Source organism: Canis lupus, chromosome 8 (assembly GCF_048164855.1).
Source record: "Canis lupus baileyi chromosome 8, mCanLup2.hap1, whole genome shotgun sequence".
Lineage (NCBI taxonomy): Eukaryota > Metazoa > Chordata > Mammalia > Carnivora > Canidae > Canis > Canis lupus.
In genome coordinates this window covers 22,793,451-22,813,008 of record NC_132845.1, presented here as the reverse complement: position 1 = coordinate 22,813,008, position 19,558 = coordinate 22,793,451, and the positions used below count along the sequence as shown (strand labels likewise).

The 19,558-nt window shown below is 33.8% G+C and overlaps 1 protein-coding gene across 5 annotated transcripts in view; it reads right to left on the bottom strand.

Annotated features, from left to right (window-relative positions):
• The window catches only part of ABCD3 (ATP binding cassette subfamily D member 3), a 76,889-nt gene that overhangs the window by 32,282 nt on the left and 25,049 nt on the right, over positions 1–19,558 (bottom strand). For 4 of the 5 annotated variants that reach the window (XR_012035102.1, XM_072834584.1, XM_072834585.1 and 1 more), the window contains exons 3-8: positions 15,392–15,490; positions 11,374–11,462; positions 4,686–4,755; positions 3,291–3,388; positions 2,826–2,949; positions 646–702 (exon numbers count right to left, since the gene is read on the bottom strand). Coding sequence is in view for 4 of the 5 variants with exons in the window: in XM_072834584.1 (XP_072690685.1) it covers positions 646–702; positions 2,826–2,949; positions 3,291–3,388; positions 4,686–4,755; positions 11,374–11,462; positions 15,392–15,490 (537 nt within the window). In the remaining variant the exon portion in view is untranslated. The remainder of the gene's footprint in view (positions 1–645; positions 703–2,825; positions 2,950–3,290; positions 3,389–4,685; positions 4,756–11,373; positions 11,463–15,391; positions 15,491–19,558) is intronic. The other variant, XM_072834587.1, reaches the window with a different exon arrangement.

Genomic DNA, 19,558 nt, shown 5'->3' with positions numbered 1-19,558 from the left:
CCACTGTATAAATTATGTATTAATCAACTACAAGATGTGTATGCATATGCATGTACATATATATATACACACAGAATAGTCACACTATCACATGGTCATGTAATAAGTATGTAACAGTAACAGCACATATTACATGACTAAAGTTATACTTCAATAAGGACACTCAGAGAAAGTTTAAACGTCATTCTTACCAACACAAATATTAGAGTGACAGGATAATAAGGCTCATGAGATAGTCAACCATTTATATTATTATAAACTTACATATTATGTTATAAACCAGTATAGCCACTCTAAAGGTATTTCTGATATTTTAACATTTATATTAAAATGGCTGCCTCCAAATCTCTTTTTAGACATTACTTTACAACAGTAAGAACATGAATGTTAAGGTTTAAGCACTTCTGGTTATTAATGCCACAAATTTTCCAAGTATCTACCTTAAGGAAAATTCAAACACCAAATTAGAGCACTTTTCAAGTCTCTAGTACAGTATTATTTTATAACTAGACTTTATTAGGTACATGAGATACATAAAAATTCCTACAAACAATCTGGCTATTTACAACACAGTACTATAGCAATTTAAAAGAGATAGATAGATAGATAAATAGATAGATAGATAGATAAACAGATTAAACTTACCTGAGCTCCTATTGCACTTGTTAACTTGAAGATATACAAAACTATGTCTAAAAATGGCTGTAAATATTAGAAGGTAAAAAATTAAAAAGAAGATTGTGTAGACTGGTAGCTAATAAAACATGATAAATATAAAATGCCGTTCAACATTTAACATATAATGGTCAACATGCAGCATTCCCATCACATTTAATGTACTATAACAGTATATAAACAACAAACAACAAATACATAAAGGCAACAGTTCTTATTCTCACAAAACTTAAAATAGAGAGACCATAATCAATGTCTACTGACCATCAAGTGGGAAAAACATGTATCATTTTCCACCAACTAAGGTAGTTCTACTGTGATAATTAACCATTAGTAACTTAGTAACTTCTTAATGTAGTGTAAAGACACTGAATAAAAGGACCAGAGATGTAACCCCAAATCTAATACCAGCTTTTCTGGTTCCTATATACCTAAACCTATAAAACAAAAGGTCCTTCATGCTCGTACTATTGTCTAATTCTATTCAATATCCATATGTTGAAATAAATGAATGAGCCTATAATTTTCTGATATAAAACTCAAGCTTCTAGAACTAAAACCAGACATTAATATACTACTGCTCCTTACACAGAGACAACTCAAATGACATAAAAGTTTGTACATATTTTGAAGTGTTTTTCAAAAACCCCATATTATATTCATTCACTTTAAGTCTATAGCCACTCCTTTTTGTTGGCTGTTGTTAACCTCTTCTGTTTTGCCTTATAAATTACCAAGAAGCTAGACATACTTATAAACTTCAAGCACATTTAAAAGTTGACAAAAATGACTCATCATTTAAGTCACAGTTTATTTTTTTAAGTCACAGTTTAAATAATGAGATGTTAAAAACAGTAAATATACTGTAGTGCAGAGCACCACTAAAATTATTTTAAATTTTTCTCTATTGCCAATGTGATAAGATCTGAGCTATAGAGCTGCTCAAGTGCCAAGATGTAAAGAATACATAACAATGTCTACAGAATTACACAAAAATTTGTATATACAGTCCCCCACCCCTATATACACAGATAACTACAAAATGTGATAATGGGAGTAAAAGAAAGCTGAATTAATGAACAATATATAGTTTTCAGAGTTCCTAGAGTATGGAATCAGTTAGTAAAGCCTTCTGGGTACCTGAGTAAAAAGTTTGGCATGAAGTGAAAAGACATCCTAGTAATGGGTCTGTCATGAGGGGGGAAGGTCTTATGGATACACAGCACTTTTCTAAGAATTGCCTGCCATCCCTCTATCCACATGGTTGAGGCAGTAGCATTCCTATTCTTACAATATGACCTGGCCCCTTGTATATCGTTCTTTTGACTACGAGTGGATATCTGGATCAAATGTGGCCAGACACAAGGATACTATAATTGGTCCACTTTGAGACAAACCCCCACTCCAGACCAAGAGCAGTCATGTCAATTAGAGTCGGAAATAGGGCATCTAGGATAAGAGGAGGAAATGCTAGGTGGATTATCTTGCAGGTGCCCTGTACATGTCCCAGACAAGACTGGAGGTGATGGCAAAGAAGAGGACTTAATAGGAAAACGATAGCAAAGCTGTAAAAGGTAGTGAGATAAGATAGTAAGATGAATAAGATCTGAAGAAATTGGCAGGAAGAAAACTGGTTAAAGCCCATCATCAGTCTCAAGAGCTTTGGCAATATTCGGAGGGGAAACAGTAATTAGAAAACTGAAATAAACTAGTATCTTATGAAAATTTGTTGACTATTATTCAAATGTTGTATTAGAATTAGAGATAATGAAGCACAGAAATGGACAGGAAGGAAAAAGTCCTAGCCTAGTGTTATGGATGTGGAACTGGAAACATAACTAGACGATCAATTTCTACCAACTGCCACAAGTTCACAGGTCAGGTGACAAAAATTTACATTTCTGTTGTTTTAGTGAAATCAGCCTGCAAAATTCATACAAAATCTTTGCAAGACAGTAAATTCTTAGGCACCTCCAAAAATAAGAGAAAATAACTGGAATCAAAACTATTATAACAAGTCTAATTCTCTTATAAAAGCACTTAGTATTTATATGCTATATGTCCATCAAATCAATTCTATATAAATTTGCTGAGATTCAAAACTCAACAAATTAGCAAATAATTTTTAAAAAGAAAATAAAGAAACTTACCTTACTAAGATTTGAATACAGATCAACTACGCTGTTACAAAACTTTTCCACATCTTGTGTAAGCAGCTGGTCTGGATTGGCTATTCTGTTGTCCAGATTACCCATTTTATAATATGTGAAAGCTCTAAAATAGGTGTAAGAAAATAATTTAAAATTATTTTAAAAACAGTTCACATTCTAGCACACAGTACAAATTCAGAGAAACAGAAGTTAAGAGTTGAAAGAGGCCTTAAAGACTGTCCTTACTTTAGAGATAAGGAAGCAAGTCCAGAGAAGGAAGACTTGCAAATTAATCGAAGAGCCAGGATTAGAGTCTAAATTGCTAAGATCTTTCACAATGTGCTTCTGAGTCTAAGAGCAATTTCCTTGAACAACATATCCAATACAAAAGAAAGACTTCTATATCTCAATATCACAAGCATTTCTATTTAAGTATTTTTAACATAAAAATAGGTTATCACTTACTGGAGATACTCCTCATAGAGGTATTTAGTTAGTCTTACTCGAAAGCACAGTTTGAGCTCATTTAACCCAAACTTCAAGAAGTTATTCACTACAGAGATCTGAAACAAACAAACACATATTACTGGTTTTATTACATTTCTGCTTACAAAATTATAATTTATTTTTCTATCATTGCCTCTGTCCCGAAATCTATGATTTTTATAACTGATAGTCCAAATTGACATAATTCGGTTCTGTTTTACTCAGTTTACAAAGATACAAAGAGAACATGCTACACAAATGCAATTGGCTATATTATCCTGATACATTAAAACCTTTCTTGAAGCTTAGAGTATGTTAATATCATTAATTATGAGAAACAACTTGATACTTTTGTAAACAAACAAAAAGCCAAATCTGTCACCTTTGTATCCAATGTAAAGGAGCCCTGACATTTTTGTTTGTACCTTCTATTTCTTACTACAAACACTACACAACCCTAGACAATGAAATTCTACTTGCATTTGTTACAAAAATACTATAAATTTCATATCAACTAATACCATTTCCAGATTATTTCTAGAGTCACCTCTACTTCTCTTTTCCATCATTATATTAAAATTAATTATTCCATAGTTCCAAACTCACATTTACATAAATATTTTCTCAAGAAAATGCTGGTTGTTTATGGAATCTCAATCTTTTACTGATATCTACACTACTTATCTCAAGCTTTTTTTAAAGGTCTAAAAACCATATAACTATATCGTCAAGTTTTATTAAATATCTGACATTTTCTAAGTAGCTAGATTTTATAATCAAGCTTTTTTCTCCCTATTTATAATACAAAAATTCTTACAGTGGCAATAAAGAACCAAGCTAAAAATTATCACTTGTGATTTAAACCTAACACTGACCTTTATTTTTAATAAATTCAGATAATAAATCCCAATTTCACTGAAACTACATTAGTGGTTCAGTTACTATAACAGTTTATAGCCTCAAGCAATGGTTCTCAATCAGGGTGATTTTGCCACCATGTCTACCCCCATCTCCTAAGTCTCCCCTGGATATCTAGCTATGTCCTACATTTTGTTTGTCAAAACTGGGGGAGGACATTACTGCCATCAAGTGGGATGCTACTAAACATCAGACACCTTGGCCTAAAGGTGAGAATAAAATAACACATATGTACACATTCACATGTGTATACAATGAAACTGAACTCAACCTAATTAATGTTTACTATCTAGTATAAAGGTTTACATTGAAAAACTCTGCTATAAGTTACAAAACTAAAACTGAAATAGGAACTTAGTACCATAAATCTTTAAACTTAGGAAGCAAAAATATCTGAAGACTTTAGTAAGATCCAAATTTTTCCCTATATAAAGATTTTTAAGGAATTACACTTACGAGAGGCATGGCAGCGATGAAGTTGAATAAGTATCTCTTGAAATCTTTCCTGCTACGACCAATGATACCACTGCAAACCACCACATGCAATGCATTAGTTGCAAAAGAAGCAATATTTAACACTAAGAACACCTGTAAAGCTCTAAAATTACTCTTGGAAGTTTTTATTGACTCAAAAGAATCAATAAAAAAAAAGATGCTGAAAAACATTTTCTTGCAAAAACATGTTTCCAACTTTTGAAATTTGATCATTTTAAATAGGCTTCTTGAAATCACTCTATAAACGGCAAAATTAAATAACAATGATTTCCTTGGACGCCTGGGTGGCTCAGTGGTTGAGCATCTGCCCTTGGCTCAGGGCATGATCCCAGAGTCCTGGGATCGAGTCCCACGTCAGGCTTCCTGCATGGACCTGCTTCTCCCTCTGCCTATGTCTCTGCCTCTCTCTCCGTGTCTCTCATGAATAAATAAATAAAATCTTTAACAACAACAACCAAAAAAAAAAAAAAAAAAACAATGATTTCCTTAGTTCTTTCCTTCATAAAAATTGTAATTTAAAAAAAGGCATATGCTACCACAAAAAGGGTTTAGATGGGGAAACAAGTTGATAGAGCCAGCAATGGGTTATTATGGATGAAATAAACTAGTATTTGTTTTTAAATATTTAAATATCCTGATTCTCATTTGTATGAATTAATGGCAGAGATAACCTAATGAGATCAGATCAGCAAACTCTCACTGTAAAAGGTCAAGAGTAAATATTTTAAGATTTTGTGGGCCACAAGGTAAGGTATCTGTTTCAATTAGTTCTGCTACTGCAGAGCAAAAACAGGCAAGAATGGGACTGGCTGCACCCTAATAAAAATTTCCAAAACAGATGGCAGTGGGATGTGACCAGTGGAACCTTGTTTGCTGACCCTGGCAAACAAGAGACAGAGAGTAGACTGGCAGGGTTTCTCAGAGCCTCAGAATGGTTTTGTAGAGGCTTCAGATCTGTTAACACACTACAACTAGACCAAATCCTCTTTTATCTTTTTAATTTATTTTACATATTTATCTGTTCTAAAAATATCAAGAACTTATTTGATCACACATTCTTTTTTCAAATGTTTATTAATATTCCTCAATATAAGTAAAATATATTTTGAAAAACACTGTGCTAACTTATTTAAACCTAGCTCCACATATATGAAAAAAAAAGGGTATTTTTGTGAGAGAGTAGGTGAATAATGCCAAGTAATGTTAATTGGCCTTTTAGAGCAAAAAAGTTGCATGGTAAAATAAATTTGAGAAAACTTGAGTTACACAAAGCTAACAAATGTCTTTATCAAAGACCTTCTCAAAGCTCTTAACATAAAACATGTGCATTAAGATGCTCTGAGAGGGCTTTGTAGCTGTCATAGCTGGCATTCCATAGAACATACTTGGGAAATGTTACTTTAGATTGACAGAACAATTAACAGTCCAATTTTGATAGAAGTGCTAAACAATTTTTTGTTTTTTAATTTAAGTTGAACTAGGGCAGCCCTGGTGGCTCAGCGGTTTAGTGCCTCCTTCAGCCCAGGGTGTGATCCTGGAGATCCAGGATCAAGTCACACATCGGGCTCCCCGCATGGCGCCTGCTTCTCCCTCTGCCTGTGTCTCTGCCTGTGTCTCTGCCTCTCTCTCTCTCTCTCTCTCTCTCTCTCTGTGTGTGTGTCTCTCATGAATAAATAAATAAAATCTTTAAAAAATAATAATAATTTAAGTTGAACTAGAAAAAGCCAAAATAGAACCACATAAAAATGTGGTTTCTAGAAATAAGAATATTAAAAACAAGAGCAATTTAGACAGTACAAAAAGTTTAGAGGTTTATATTAAAATTGTTTGAACCAAACCTTACATAAAACCAAAGTGCTTTAGTGCATCCAAGCTGTGAAACACACAAGATTATAAAACTTGGTAAAGCACATGCTATCATTCAGCAATGGTTACCATTGGAGTAGCAGCTATAAATTTAAAAAATGGTTTCTTGAATAAAGCCTTATTTCTGCTTATTATTCCGCTGAAAAAGAAAAATAATAATAAAAAGTGGTTTTACAGCTTACATAATATTACCTCCAAAACATGCATGGATCTTCATAAAAAATAACTTGGTGATTATAAAATGCTGCTTACAATCAAATGGGTGAAAATAAAATATATCTTTATAATTTTACATTATATAAGCAACAAGATATGAAGGAATCTCCTCCATATCATGAAATTCCCATTTTCTAGCTTAAAGAAGGAGTCTCCGTCCTATTAAAATTTGCCCATATTCCAAACTCTTTAGTAGCCACTGCTAACAAGCCTTTTTAAAAATGTAAAGGATATTAAAATGCACATTAAGGACCATAATGAATCTCTTTCAGACTTTTTTTTTTTTTTTTTTTAGCAGAAATACATGTATCTAAACCTCTTTGGAAGAAACAAAAAGGAATAAACAGAAAAACTAATTTATAATGTAGCTTTAGTAGCAAGTTAGAGCAAGGTGTTATTTTTCAATAAAACTGTTTCATATTATGAATTCACAATGTTTAAAAATGTTAAATTTAACCAAATATCAAAGATCTTATACATAGAAGCTCAAAAATATTTATCAAGGAGAAAGTTAACAATTTACTTTAAAATTACTCTTTCACAATTGATGATTATGGGTTAAGAGTATAAGGAAGTTCCTTGTATTGTTCTTGCAACTTTTCTGTAAGTTTAAATAGTATCAAAATAGTATGTTTTTTAGAAACTCTTAGGGTTTTTTTTTTTTTTCACTTTTTTTTCCATCTCATATCTAAATTTTTAAAATGAGTACCCAAATTGATTACTAGCTGGCTCATGTTAGATAACTTTCTTCTTGTCTATCATCACCAGTTAATGTACAATCTACTCTCTGCAATGCATTTTATTCAGGGCATTAAGTATGTGAGAAAATTAAAATTAGCATCTATTCAACTAAAGTTGGAAATCCCTAGTTTATAAGAGCAAGTATTATTCTTTCGGATTACAAAAACAAGAAATCATAAAATGTAAATAAAAGAAAAAAATTTTTTAAAAATAAACTACTATACAAAGTTGTGCAAGGTTCTTTATATGTAATATGTGACTTCTACACAGATAGCTAATAGGATGCTTATAATGAATATAAGCTGTATGTTTTTGCTATAGGTATATAACAATGCTATAGTTGGAAAGCCTGTATTTTTATTAACAAATATGGCATTTAGATAATAAAGTCATCAAAGGAAAAAATATAAAATTCTATAAGCATGTAAAAGGGCATAAAGGTCTTCTCTACATTATACAAAGGATAATTGCTTATGTACACAGCTCATATAAACAGAACTTAGCAATAAAATTGATCCTTCAGAGTTGATATGCTAGCAGCAACAAGTAAACACTTCAATTGTGTTTATGACAAACTTCTTTGAATTTGTTAGAAGATTCCTCACTAGGGCACACACACAAAAATAACCAGACTCTCTATACAAACACCATTCAAGGAGACCAGACTATCAATAAGCCCTCAACTTATAGCAAGTTTTTTAGCCCTTCACTTTTAAAGATGAGTGGACAGGCAAGAATGAAAACTGAGGAAAGCTTCTCACATGATCAACACAAATCAGAACAACTGAGGACCAAGAAGAAATAGAAAATGCAGGAAGTTTAAAAAAAAAAAAAAAGTCACACGCTTGAAAGAATGATTGCTCTAAAATGAACATTCATACAAAAAATAACTCTTGAAAATAAAATGATGATAAATACAAATTCATTGGATAAAGTAAAAAAAAAATTTTTCCCAGAAAATAAAATGTTAGAGATTAAACAGTAGAGAAATTAAGAGATAAATCAGATGATCAGTTTAGGGTTCCAGCACGCAAGTAATAATGATTCCAGAAAAATACAGGAAAAAAATGGAGAGGGAGAATTTTTTAAAAGCATAAGAAAATTTCTCAGAATGCAGAATGAGTTTCTCAATTGAAAAGAGCCCACCTAATGTCCAGAACAATGGAAAAAAAAAAAAATCACAGTGACATTCAGTAAATTCCTAAACACCAGCAATACATCAACAATTTTAAAAAATGATCATAAAAACTTCCACTGGGGGTAAAAACAGATCCACTGCTAAGGAAGGGCAAGTAGCACAGCAATGGGCCTCCACACCATATGTGGCAGCTAGACCAGCAGTGTTTAACGATGGCTGCACATTAGAATTAGAATCACCACAGATGCTTCCAAAACTAATTATGAATTGAATCAGAATCTCTAGGGGTAGGCCCAGGTATTAATTGTTCTCAAAATTCCCCAGATGATTCTAATCATCCTGCAACCAAGGCTGAGAACTGCTGAGCTCTACAGAAGAGGGTGATACTTTCGAAATTCTAATAAAAAATGATTTCCAAGTTGGAATGTATAAATATAACTAAACTGGCAATCAAGTTTAAGAGAAGAAAGACTTATTTATCAGATCTACAAGGTTTCAAAACTTTATTTCCCTAGTGCCCCTTCTCAGAAAAAGTCTGCACATGCCAAAATGAGAAAGTAAACTAAGGAAGAATTCAAAGGATTCAGAAAACCAGTTATTTAATGCAGAAGAGAAAGATCTAAAAAGTTTCCAAGGTCGGGACGCCTGGGTGGCTCAGCAGTTGAGCATCTGCCTTTGGCTCAGGGCGTTACTCCGGAGTCCCAGGATCGAGTTCCGCATCGGGCTCCCTGTTTGGAGCCTGCTTCTCCCTCTGCCTCTGTCTCTGCCTCTCTCTCTGCCTCTCATGAATAAATAAATAAAATCTTAAAAAAAAAAAAAAAGTTCCCAAGATCATAATTAAAACAAATTCAAACAGGACTGCTCTTTTGTGAACTTAAAGTACAATCAATATTGATTAGGGTTAGAAGAGAAAAAACTAACAAGAGGTATAGGGTGGGGTGGTAATAGACAAAAATCAAAAGATCGCCTGGTGTGTATGACCATATTACAATATTGAAAAGATTGGGATCCCTGGGTGGCGCAGCGGTTTGGCGCCTGCCTTTGGCCCAGGGCGCGATCCTGGAGACCCGGGATTGAATCCCACGTCGGGCTCCCGGTGCATGGAGCCTGCTTCTCCCTCTGCCTATGTCTCTGCCTCTCTCTCTCTCTCTCTCTCTGTGTGTGACTATCATAAATAAAAATAAAAAATTTAAAAAAAAAAAAAACACAATATTGAAAAGATTTTACAAAGTGTTGTCAATAAGCTTGAGCTGAATTAGTAAGAAGTAGGCAAAAAACTAAGGCACACAAACAAAAACCCGTAATTTTTAAATGCCAGGGGGAGAAAAAAGTTGTGTATATCAAAGAAACTACCAAAGTACAGTATGTGGCTCAGCTCTAAGTAGGCAAAAAATGTAAATAAATACTGACTTAACAACAACAAAAAAATGCAGTAAAACAACCTAAGGATGGGCACAGGCATGGGTAGGAGTATAAAAGAGCTAATTTCCATCTTTCAAAGTAGGAAATAAATACATGCCCTTTAAAACTGAAAAATCTAGGACAATAATACAACTTACACGGAAATGCAGAGGTAGAGATGAACAGTAAAAAGAAAACAACTGACTCTGGGAATGGCAGTTACAAGTGGAAAAATGGAAGAAAGAACGGATATGTTTGTGATTAAGACCAGTAAAACTATTTAACATTAAGCTATGTTCAAGTATTCCTTTTTAAGCTGTTTTATATTAACTTTGATTAGGAGAAAAGGGCAGGGCACGACCACAGGTTTCAAGAAGACCTGTGTTGAATACAAGAGCCTACACAATTACACATGTTCTGAGGCATTTGGCTTTAATTCTATGCAAGTAACTTTTTCTCTTCTCCTAGAGAGATGAATCAGAAAACATGTGCATAAAGCATTCTTCCTCATTCTACAAATACTGAGAAGCAAACCAAAAATATGAGGGGAAAAAAACCAACTTAATTCAAAATTAGACAGCCTTCATTCAAAAATTTTAAGTACTGCATTCAGAAAGTTATTATTTTAAGAAATTTTCTGATAAAATACTGCATACCAAGAAACAGAATTCCAAGAAAAATGTTTTACTCTGACATTCAATTTCGTATCACAAGGAATAAAATCTTTTAATAGATAAATGTTAACATCCCAACTGTTACTGTAAGTTTTTAAATTCAAAATTATCAATTATAGTGAAATAATATGTACAAAGACTATAATGAAAAAACATATAAAGCACTAACTTCAGAAATTGAAGGAAATGTCAACAAATTGTTTTTGTGCTTATAATAAACATTCTCAATATGATTCTCTGAAATTCTTTGGCATTATTTTCCTCCAAATTACCTCATTAATTTCAGACATCCAACTTGGTGACTTTTTTAAACTCCCACTACATTTTTTATACTGCATTTTATTTCCTTGTTCCTAACCCTCTATAAACTCTCAGCTCTGCAGGGCTTGGCACAGGGTCTCCCCGTTCACCAGCATATCCCTATCACAGAGTCGCATGGTACCTGGCACATAGGAGACACTCAATAAATATCTCTTTTTAAGTAAATGAACTAACACATACTTTGACTTAAGTATTTATACCTAATGAGTATCTATGTCTTGCTTAAAATAATGTTAAATATGAGACAAATGAGTATTTTATACATACAGGAGGAAGGTGAATAGAAAAGTACCTTTCAATGAGTGTACCATTTTGAATCATCCAAACATCACAATATGTTCGAGACACCAGCATAACAGCAATAAGTACCAAGTAACCTGTCTAAAATAAACCAGGTATAGTAAAATAAATGCATTTTTAAAACTTAAAAGAAACATTACCTTGGTAAAGGTTTTTTATTTCTAAATTCAAATCTTTATTCTAGTTTTAACACAGTGGCTGACATTTTACCTATATGCGATTTTTAAATATAGTTTAAAAGAATTTAAAAATATAATATAAATTTAAAAAGCCTTACACAGCATTTGATCTAACTTTGTCATCCAGAATTCAAAAGTGAATCCCAGGCAGCTCAAATGACTTGCCTTCATACAATTAGCAGAAGCTAGCAGTGTAACTTACATTACCTGAATCACAGTGTATTGTGGTTGTCTTATGTTTTTAATATATAAATCTAATAAAAAATGATAGTAACTATTAATGTACAGTTAAGCAAATACTGAAGGTTAAAATTGTGCCTAATGGGATAAATGTGGCTCAATTTGTTGGAAAAAATCTCTAATAATGCCCCTGCCCTCAATTTAGTGATTAAGGCAAGATTTACACACACAAAAATAAGAAAACAGCATAGTAAATAAGTAAATAATTTGCATCACTTCATGTAATAAGTGACAGGATAGAAAGACCTGGGTTGGCAAAAGAGGGTTCTGATGTTAGGAATACATTAAACAGACCAAGTAAAATAAAGGAGAGGATGAGAATTGAGTAAAAGAAGATAAGGGATTTAATGGGAAATAGGAAATAGATAATAGATTGAAGTCATACAAATAACAAAGTGGATATCCAGCAGAATTTAGCAATATTAAACTACTGCAAGCCGCTAGGTAGAACAAAATGTTAAAATGTGTCATTTTGAGAACATTACTTAAGCAATGCTGTGGAAGATGGGATTACCCAGGGGAAAGATGAGAGGCCGAGTCAGGAGTCCCTTCTCTCTTTGTGAGATGAGAACCTACCCTCCAAATTCCAACACAACACAGTCAAAGCTGACCCTACTTAAATCTTCTAAATCGGAATAATAATGACAGTAATATAGAAGCTAAAGTCAGAGAGGAGGGCATATGGCAGCAGGGTCATTTGCTGAATAATATATTTAAAGTCAAAGTTATGGTGCTGAGTAGCAACTGCAACTATAACTTACGTAATTTTTGCAAAACATTGCTTTTAAAAAAGGTGAAGGTACTAGAAATACAGCACTTCAGGTGCAGACAAGGCAGAGAGTCATAAACACAGAATAATAAAGCCATAAGAAAAGACAATGTCAAACACAGAATAATAAAGCCATAAGAAAAGACAATGTCAAAAAATGTAACTGAGCAGTGATAGCGGCTACTCCAACATTTGACAGAAAGCAAAGATACCATCTTATCCTATCCATCATCTGCAAGTTAGGTATTCAGTTGGCAACAGATTTTAATAAACACTACCTGTATATGTCACTTTAACAGTAATGCTAACTTTTAATTCAGATCTTAAATACAGTCTCAATCCTAAATCATTTGACGTATAAGGTAACACTAGAAAAAGATCCTTTATTTTTTTCCTTCATTTTCTGTTCTGGGCTTAATTTTTCCTTGAAATAAGTACCAACTTTATTTGTCTCATGTTAGCAAAATCTGGCCAACTTTGATTACTAATGGTCCTGAAACGCCTTTCTACAAAGGATGCCCTGAGAATCACTACCACTCCCAGAATTAATGGGTTTGTAGAATGTATCAGAAACTAAAGATTTGCACTGATTTAGGCAGTCCCTCACCTCATGATATGCATGGCTTCCATATTTTCATAAGTGGTATTATCATTTCTCTATTTCCTAAATCATTTAGTCTGGCTTCCATATTTTCATAAGTGGTATTATCATTTCTCTATTTCCTAAATCAGTTAGTCTATCTCTACCTCTTCCGTGATTTCTATAAGAGTTTATTTTACTTATGTGAACTGGGGTTAAACCTGGATTTTTATATTTCTCAAAGATTGCATGTAAAATGACTCTGTGGCACAGCGAGGCCTAGAGCAAGCTGGGAGGTTGGCCAAGTTAGGCCCTGATATCTCCCTTACTAACTCCCAGAGATCTATCCAATGTCTCACACTCATTTTACACTCAGAAAACCCTTACTAAAAGGTCAAATGATCACTGAACTGTTAACTGATTAAGAGGGGAATTTACAAATCTTTCCAGAAAAGCTGGTACTTTAAATAAGAATTCTTCAATCAGGTGGGTTGTAGAATGAGAAAACTTCACCAAGAAGATAATGAGCATCAAGCTATTTTTTATTAGTATCTGTCTTTGTTGGGGGAATGGGGCAGGATGTCACAGATATGAGGTCATGAAAGCACAAGAGCACAGAGCCTGACTACAAAATAGCTAAGACTCTTCCAAGCAGATGATAGTCAAAGAAAGGTCAAAGTCAGGTTGTGACTTACCCTACGAGAAAAAAGAAGTCAAATGTGTTTTTACTAAGGTTTTAGAAAAAAGACTATTAAGAAAATGAGAAGAGGCAAAAGGACCATTTAAGAGATTATGATAATCCAGATAAGATATATATAGTGAGATCAATAGGAATGGAAAGGAAGACTAAAATAAACTCAAGGAAAGAACATTCAAAAATAAGGAAGGGAGCAGATTTAAAAAGTCTCAGTGTGATCTCATTTTTATTAAAATATGTGCTAGACACCAAAATACTGATAGAAGTTCTGAGTGAAAGGCTAAGAAGCACCAAGAAGGAAAAAAAAAATCTATTCGCATTTTCTAATTTTTCTTCAAGGAAACACGTATTATCTCTATCTTACTAGGGGAAAAAACGTTATTAAATTATGTCTTAGAGATTTATAAGGGTGGAAATCCACTAGCCATGATGCAGAAGTGAGGGAAAAAGAGAGCAAGTCCAGTGTAATGGGGGAATGTGCATTCTCGTTGGGGATTACAGTGCTTTTTTTATTAATAGATTATAAGGCTAATGCTGTTTAAAATTTTAACAATGGAAAACATTACGTTTCAAGAAGATAAATTTGGTGGAGAAGATAAAAAAGGGGGAGCTTCTTTGAAGAGAGACTTACTAACACTACAATATCCACATTAAGAATGTCTAGAATGAAAAATGACCCAATACCAGTGACTGAAAGGATGAAGTATAGGGAGGAGAAAGAGACAAAGATGATAATATTTCTAGTTATACAAAGGTGATTAAAGATGGAGAACACAGCATTACCTCATTTTTTAATCATTAAAAATACTTCTCAGATAATGATAAAGATAATCTTGATAAAAGAACAAAGAAAAGGATAATAAAACTTTATTCCTATCAGTTCACTTCCTGAAAATACGGGAAAAATTCATGTATCATTTTGGGCATCTCAAAAACATATTTAATCAATGGGATCCTTAGGTGGCTCAGTGGTTGAGTGTCTGCCTTCAGTTCAGGGAATGATCCTAGAGTCCCAGGACTGAGTCCCACATCGGGCTCCCTACATGGAGCCTGCTTCTCCTCCCTCTGCCTATGTCTCTGTCTCTCTGGTGAATAAATAAAATCTTTAAAAAAACAAACAAACAAACAAACAACATATTTAATCAAATATGAAAGAACAACCTTCAAACATATTCCATATCAATGTGACTTATGAACATCTCAATGTAATAAAAAAGTTTGCCTTTCAAAATTTAATCTTGTTTTTATTGACAGAATTTAGCTATATTAAAACAAAACATTTAGGGTAACTGCACTGAAGTACTCTAGTATTTCACATAAAATATAATGAAATACTACTTCAAAAACAAGAGAAAATAATTCAAGAACTGACACCAAACAACAAGCGTACTTGCAATGATAATAGATCATTTAAAGAAAAAAAATTTAGTAGTCTTCATTACCTACACAGAAAATATTTGACCTATAGTATAGTATATAATTTTATTGTTATGATATCATATAACCTTAAAAGTTAAACACTTAACATTGTAATTTAAGACTTACCTCCTTACAAAATGTTCTAGGGACCATGATTTTCAGAATCCGTGTGAGTCTTAAAAAAAACACCTTGTCCACCACAGCTCGCTCTTTTTTCCCCTCTTTCTATATTAAAAAAAAAAAAATTAAGATATTTATAACAAGTAAGATTAAGGAACCACATTTCATCTAAGTCAATAGTAACAACTATCAAAATGGATATTGCATTTAGAGAGTACAAACATGCATTGTTCTTCAAACATGCTTTCAAGAAAATAAGATGTTATCAAAAACTAAATAAAGAAGTAAGAAGTTCTGGGCCACATGAGTATCTGGGAGAATACTGTAAGCAGAAGAAACAGCAAGTACAAAATGCCAAGGTGAAAGCTCATGTAATTGCTTTAGGAGCAACGAAATGGACAATCTGGCTAGAACTATAAGCAAGATAGAGTAGCAAAAGATGAGACCGAGAGACAGCTAAGAAATGGTCAAGTACTTACTGACTCTTTATTACATACCACTTCCTGATTAACAGCAGAATGTTTTTAAAATCCTGAACAGTAATTTTCCTGATATTAATTACTGGAAACATTTAGATTCCTAGGTTTATCATTTAGCATTTCCAATATGCAATCTACCAATTCACTTTCTCTTCCTCATCAACTTAAAGACAAACAAGGTTTTTTTAATTCCTACAGCTCACATTCTAAGCAGGAGAAATATAAAAATAAACCAATAAATTGTTACAGATACACTAGGCAGGACCATGAAAAAAAGACTGATTCAGATAGGATAACAAGCAAGAGCTCTTTGGGGAGGTGACATTTAAGCTGAGACATAAATAAAGTGAAGCCATGTGGTAACTTTGGGGAAGGAAAGTAGTCAAGCATAGGGAACATCAAGCACAAAAACCAAGTGTTGAGAATAAACTCAGTGCACACACTGAAGAGCCAGACAGAACTGCTAAAACAAAGAGAAAAATGAGAGACACTGAAGAGATTGACAGGGTCTATAAAAGACCTCTGAAACCATAGTAAGGATTTAGAGTTTATCTAGTCAGTGTAGCACAAAATCACTGAAGAAACTTTGGAGCAGTAATTAATCTTATCACTCTCGGATGTTTCTTCATTTTGAAGGAACAGGAAAAAGTGAGATGAATTGGGTATGGTAGAGACTATTTACTTTTTTTTTTTTTAATTTTTTTTTTTAATTTTTAATTTATTTATTTATGATAGTCACAGAGAGAGAGAGAGAGAGGCAGAGACACAGGCAGAGGGAGAAGCAGGTTCCATGCACCGGGAGCCTGATGTGGGATTCGATCCTGGGTCTCCAGGATCGCGCCCTGGGCCAAAGGCAGGCGCCAAACCGCTGCGCCACCCAGGGATCCCGAGACTATTTACTTTACCACACCTGAAGTGTTTGGAAGATCACACAGGAGAAACTTCTTGCAACAGGCAACACACAAGAAGGATCAGATCCTCCTACCTAGCCCCTCCCCCCAACTCCCAGAATCACTGTTCACTTATTTCTTAACTCTTAATAAATACCCAGGGTATAGTAAAGTCTATAATTAGATTAGCTTTACTGTAAATATGTTTTGTCTAAGTTGAGGAACCTGAAATAGTTTGTGTACTGAATGAGAATAAGAATAAGCTACCATCTATATGTCAGACATTGTGCTAAGTGCTTTATATTTATATAATCCTAACAAGTACTGAGTGCATTACAGAATCATAGACTAAGAAAGGAAATCTGAACGCACTGTGTTTCTAGAGTTAGATCAGAAAGACTAAGATAGATAAGGTCCAGCCTACCCTGTACCTGGAACAGAGTTTGGGTCTTTCAAACCTTATGAAGGTTGCAAATCTCATCCTACTGAATTAGAAGCCCAGGCTACTTCGTTCACACATGCATGTGCTCATTCATTCATTCAATAAATATTCACTCAGTCCCAGGCACTGTTCAGAATGATGGGAACACATCAGTAAATAAAACAGACCAAAACACTACTCACGGTCTATTTACTTTAGCTAGTCTATTCTCAAGCCAAATCCTATCACTTCAACAGAAATCTCCCCTTTTACTTCCCCCAAACTGAGAAAACATAGGAAGAAAAGAATAAAGACAAAGCAATAGATACCAACTACCTTTTAAAAAAAGAAAGGGCGGGATCCCTGGGTGGCGCAGTGGTTTAGCGCCTGCCTTTGGCCCAGGGCGCGATCCTGGAGGCCTGGGATCGAATCCCACATCGGGCTCCCTGCATGGAGCCTGCTTCTCCCTCTGCCTGTGTCTCTGCCTCTCTCTCTCTCTCTGTGTAACTATCATGAATAAATAAATAAAATCTTTAAAAAAAAAAAAAAAAGAAAGAAAGGGCAGCCGGGGTGGCTCAGAGGTTTAGCACCGCCTTCCACCCAGAGCCTGTTCCTGGAGATCTGGGATCGAGTCCCATGTCAGGCTCCCTGCATGGAGCCTGCTTCTCCCTCTGCCTGTGTCTCTGCCTCTCTCTCTCTCTCTCTCTTTCTCTCTCTCTCTGTCTCTCATAAATAAACAAAAAAATCTTTTAAAAATAATAAAAAAAATTTAAAAAAGAAAGTTAAACTTCTACTCTCAAGTTTTTCCTCTTATCACTGCCTCCCTACCTCACCCCACTGCGCATGGAGTTAACACCCTTAAATAGAGTAATAATATAATGGCCATCTTCTGACTTAAATAGAGGATTACCTATTTCTAGCTTCTAGCTGCTTTCAAGAAATGATCTAAAAAAAACGAGGAAGTTTTTTTTTTTTTCGAGGAAGGTTTTAAAAAAAGATATAAGAAAGTCACATTGAAGCACTTTAAAATGTTAATTCCTCTTTTATTTCTGTTCCTATTGTCATCACTTCTAAATCATAAGCCACCTGTAAGCCTGACTTGATTTCCATTACATTTCAAGCCATGAAAGAATTGCATATATATTTCCTAAAGTCATCACAGCATGTTCTGCAAAGAAACACCTAGACCAAACAACTAGCTGGTTCAGAAAGGCTGAAATACCATGATGCTCTACCATTCTTGGCACATAATAAAATTCATACCTGGAACCAATCTAAAGGAGAGAGTACCTACAGAGACAGTACATTTCATAAACACTACTAGCTTCTTCTACGAATTCATTTTTAAATTCACAACTGACTTTCCCCCACCTCTGTACTTTCCAGTATTTCTTTAAAAATACAAAAAAATAAGGCAGCCTGGGTAGCTCAGCGGTTTAGCACCGCCTTCGGCCCAGGGTGTGATCCTGGAGACCCAGGATCAAGTCCCGCATCAGGCTTCCTGCATGGAGCCTGTTTCTCCCTCTGCCTCTGTCTCTGCCCCTCTCTCTCTCTCTCTCTGTGTCTCTCATGAATAAATAAATAAAATCTTAATATATATATATATATAAATACTTTGAGGATATCATTTTAAAATGTAAATTACTGAAAAAGCAAACCAGTAGATAAAGACCATTAAAAGAAATTATGCAACCAGAAAATAATGTACCGAACATTCAGGAGGCAACAAGGTCAAAGAGCAAAGTGAAGTTCCTATTGAAGGGTCAATCAACTTAGAAAGGTGAGATGAACTAGAATGGACTGAAATAGACATCTGAAACAAGCAAAATAAAAGGCCATATGGCACTGACAAGAGTATAAGCATTCCTGTATACTACTGGACAAAGTATAAATTGATACAGCTACTGTGTACCATCTATCAAAATGTAAAATGTACACAGACTGTAAAATGTAAAATAACTCAGCAAATTTACTTTTAGGAACTTATTGTACTGATATACTTGCACATATGTTTAAATAAATGAAGAACATTTGCACACTTTATATTATAAAATCAAAAACCAAAATGTGCATCAATGAAATTATATAAACTATATGAAATTTATGCAATGAAAATTCTACCCAATTATAAAAAAGCACTATTTATACAAAATCCTACAGAACAGTTAAATTAACTAGATCTACAGCTATCAAATATACATTAAGAGGATCTAAAAATATGCTGAAGAAAAAGAATGGTACATACCATGTATCATAAAATCATAAACTTTTTTAATATGCAAAATAATTCTACCTATATTGTTTATGAAGATATACATACATACACAAACCCTACTGGTATAAAATATGCATGGGAATACTAAATTTCCCATCTGAGTTTACA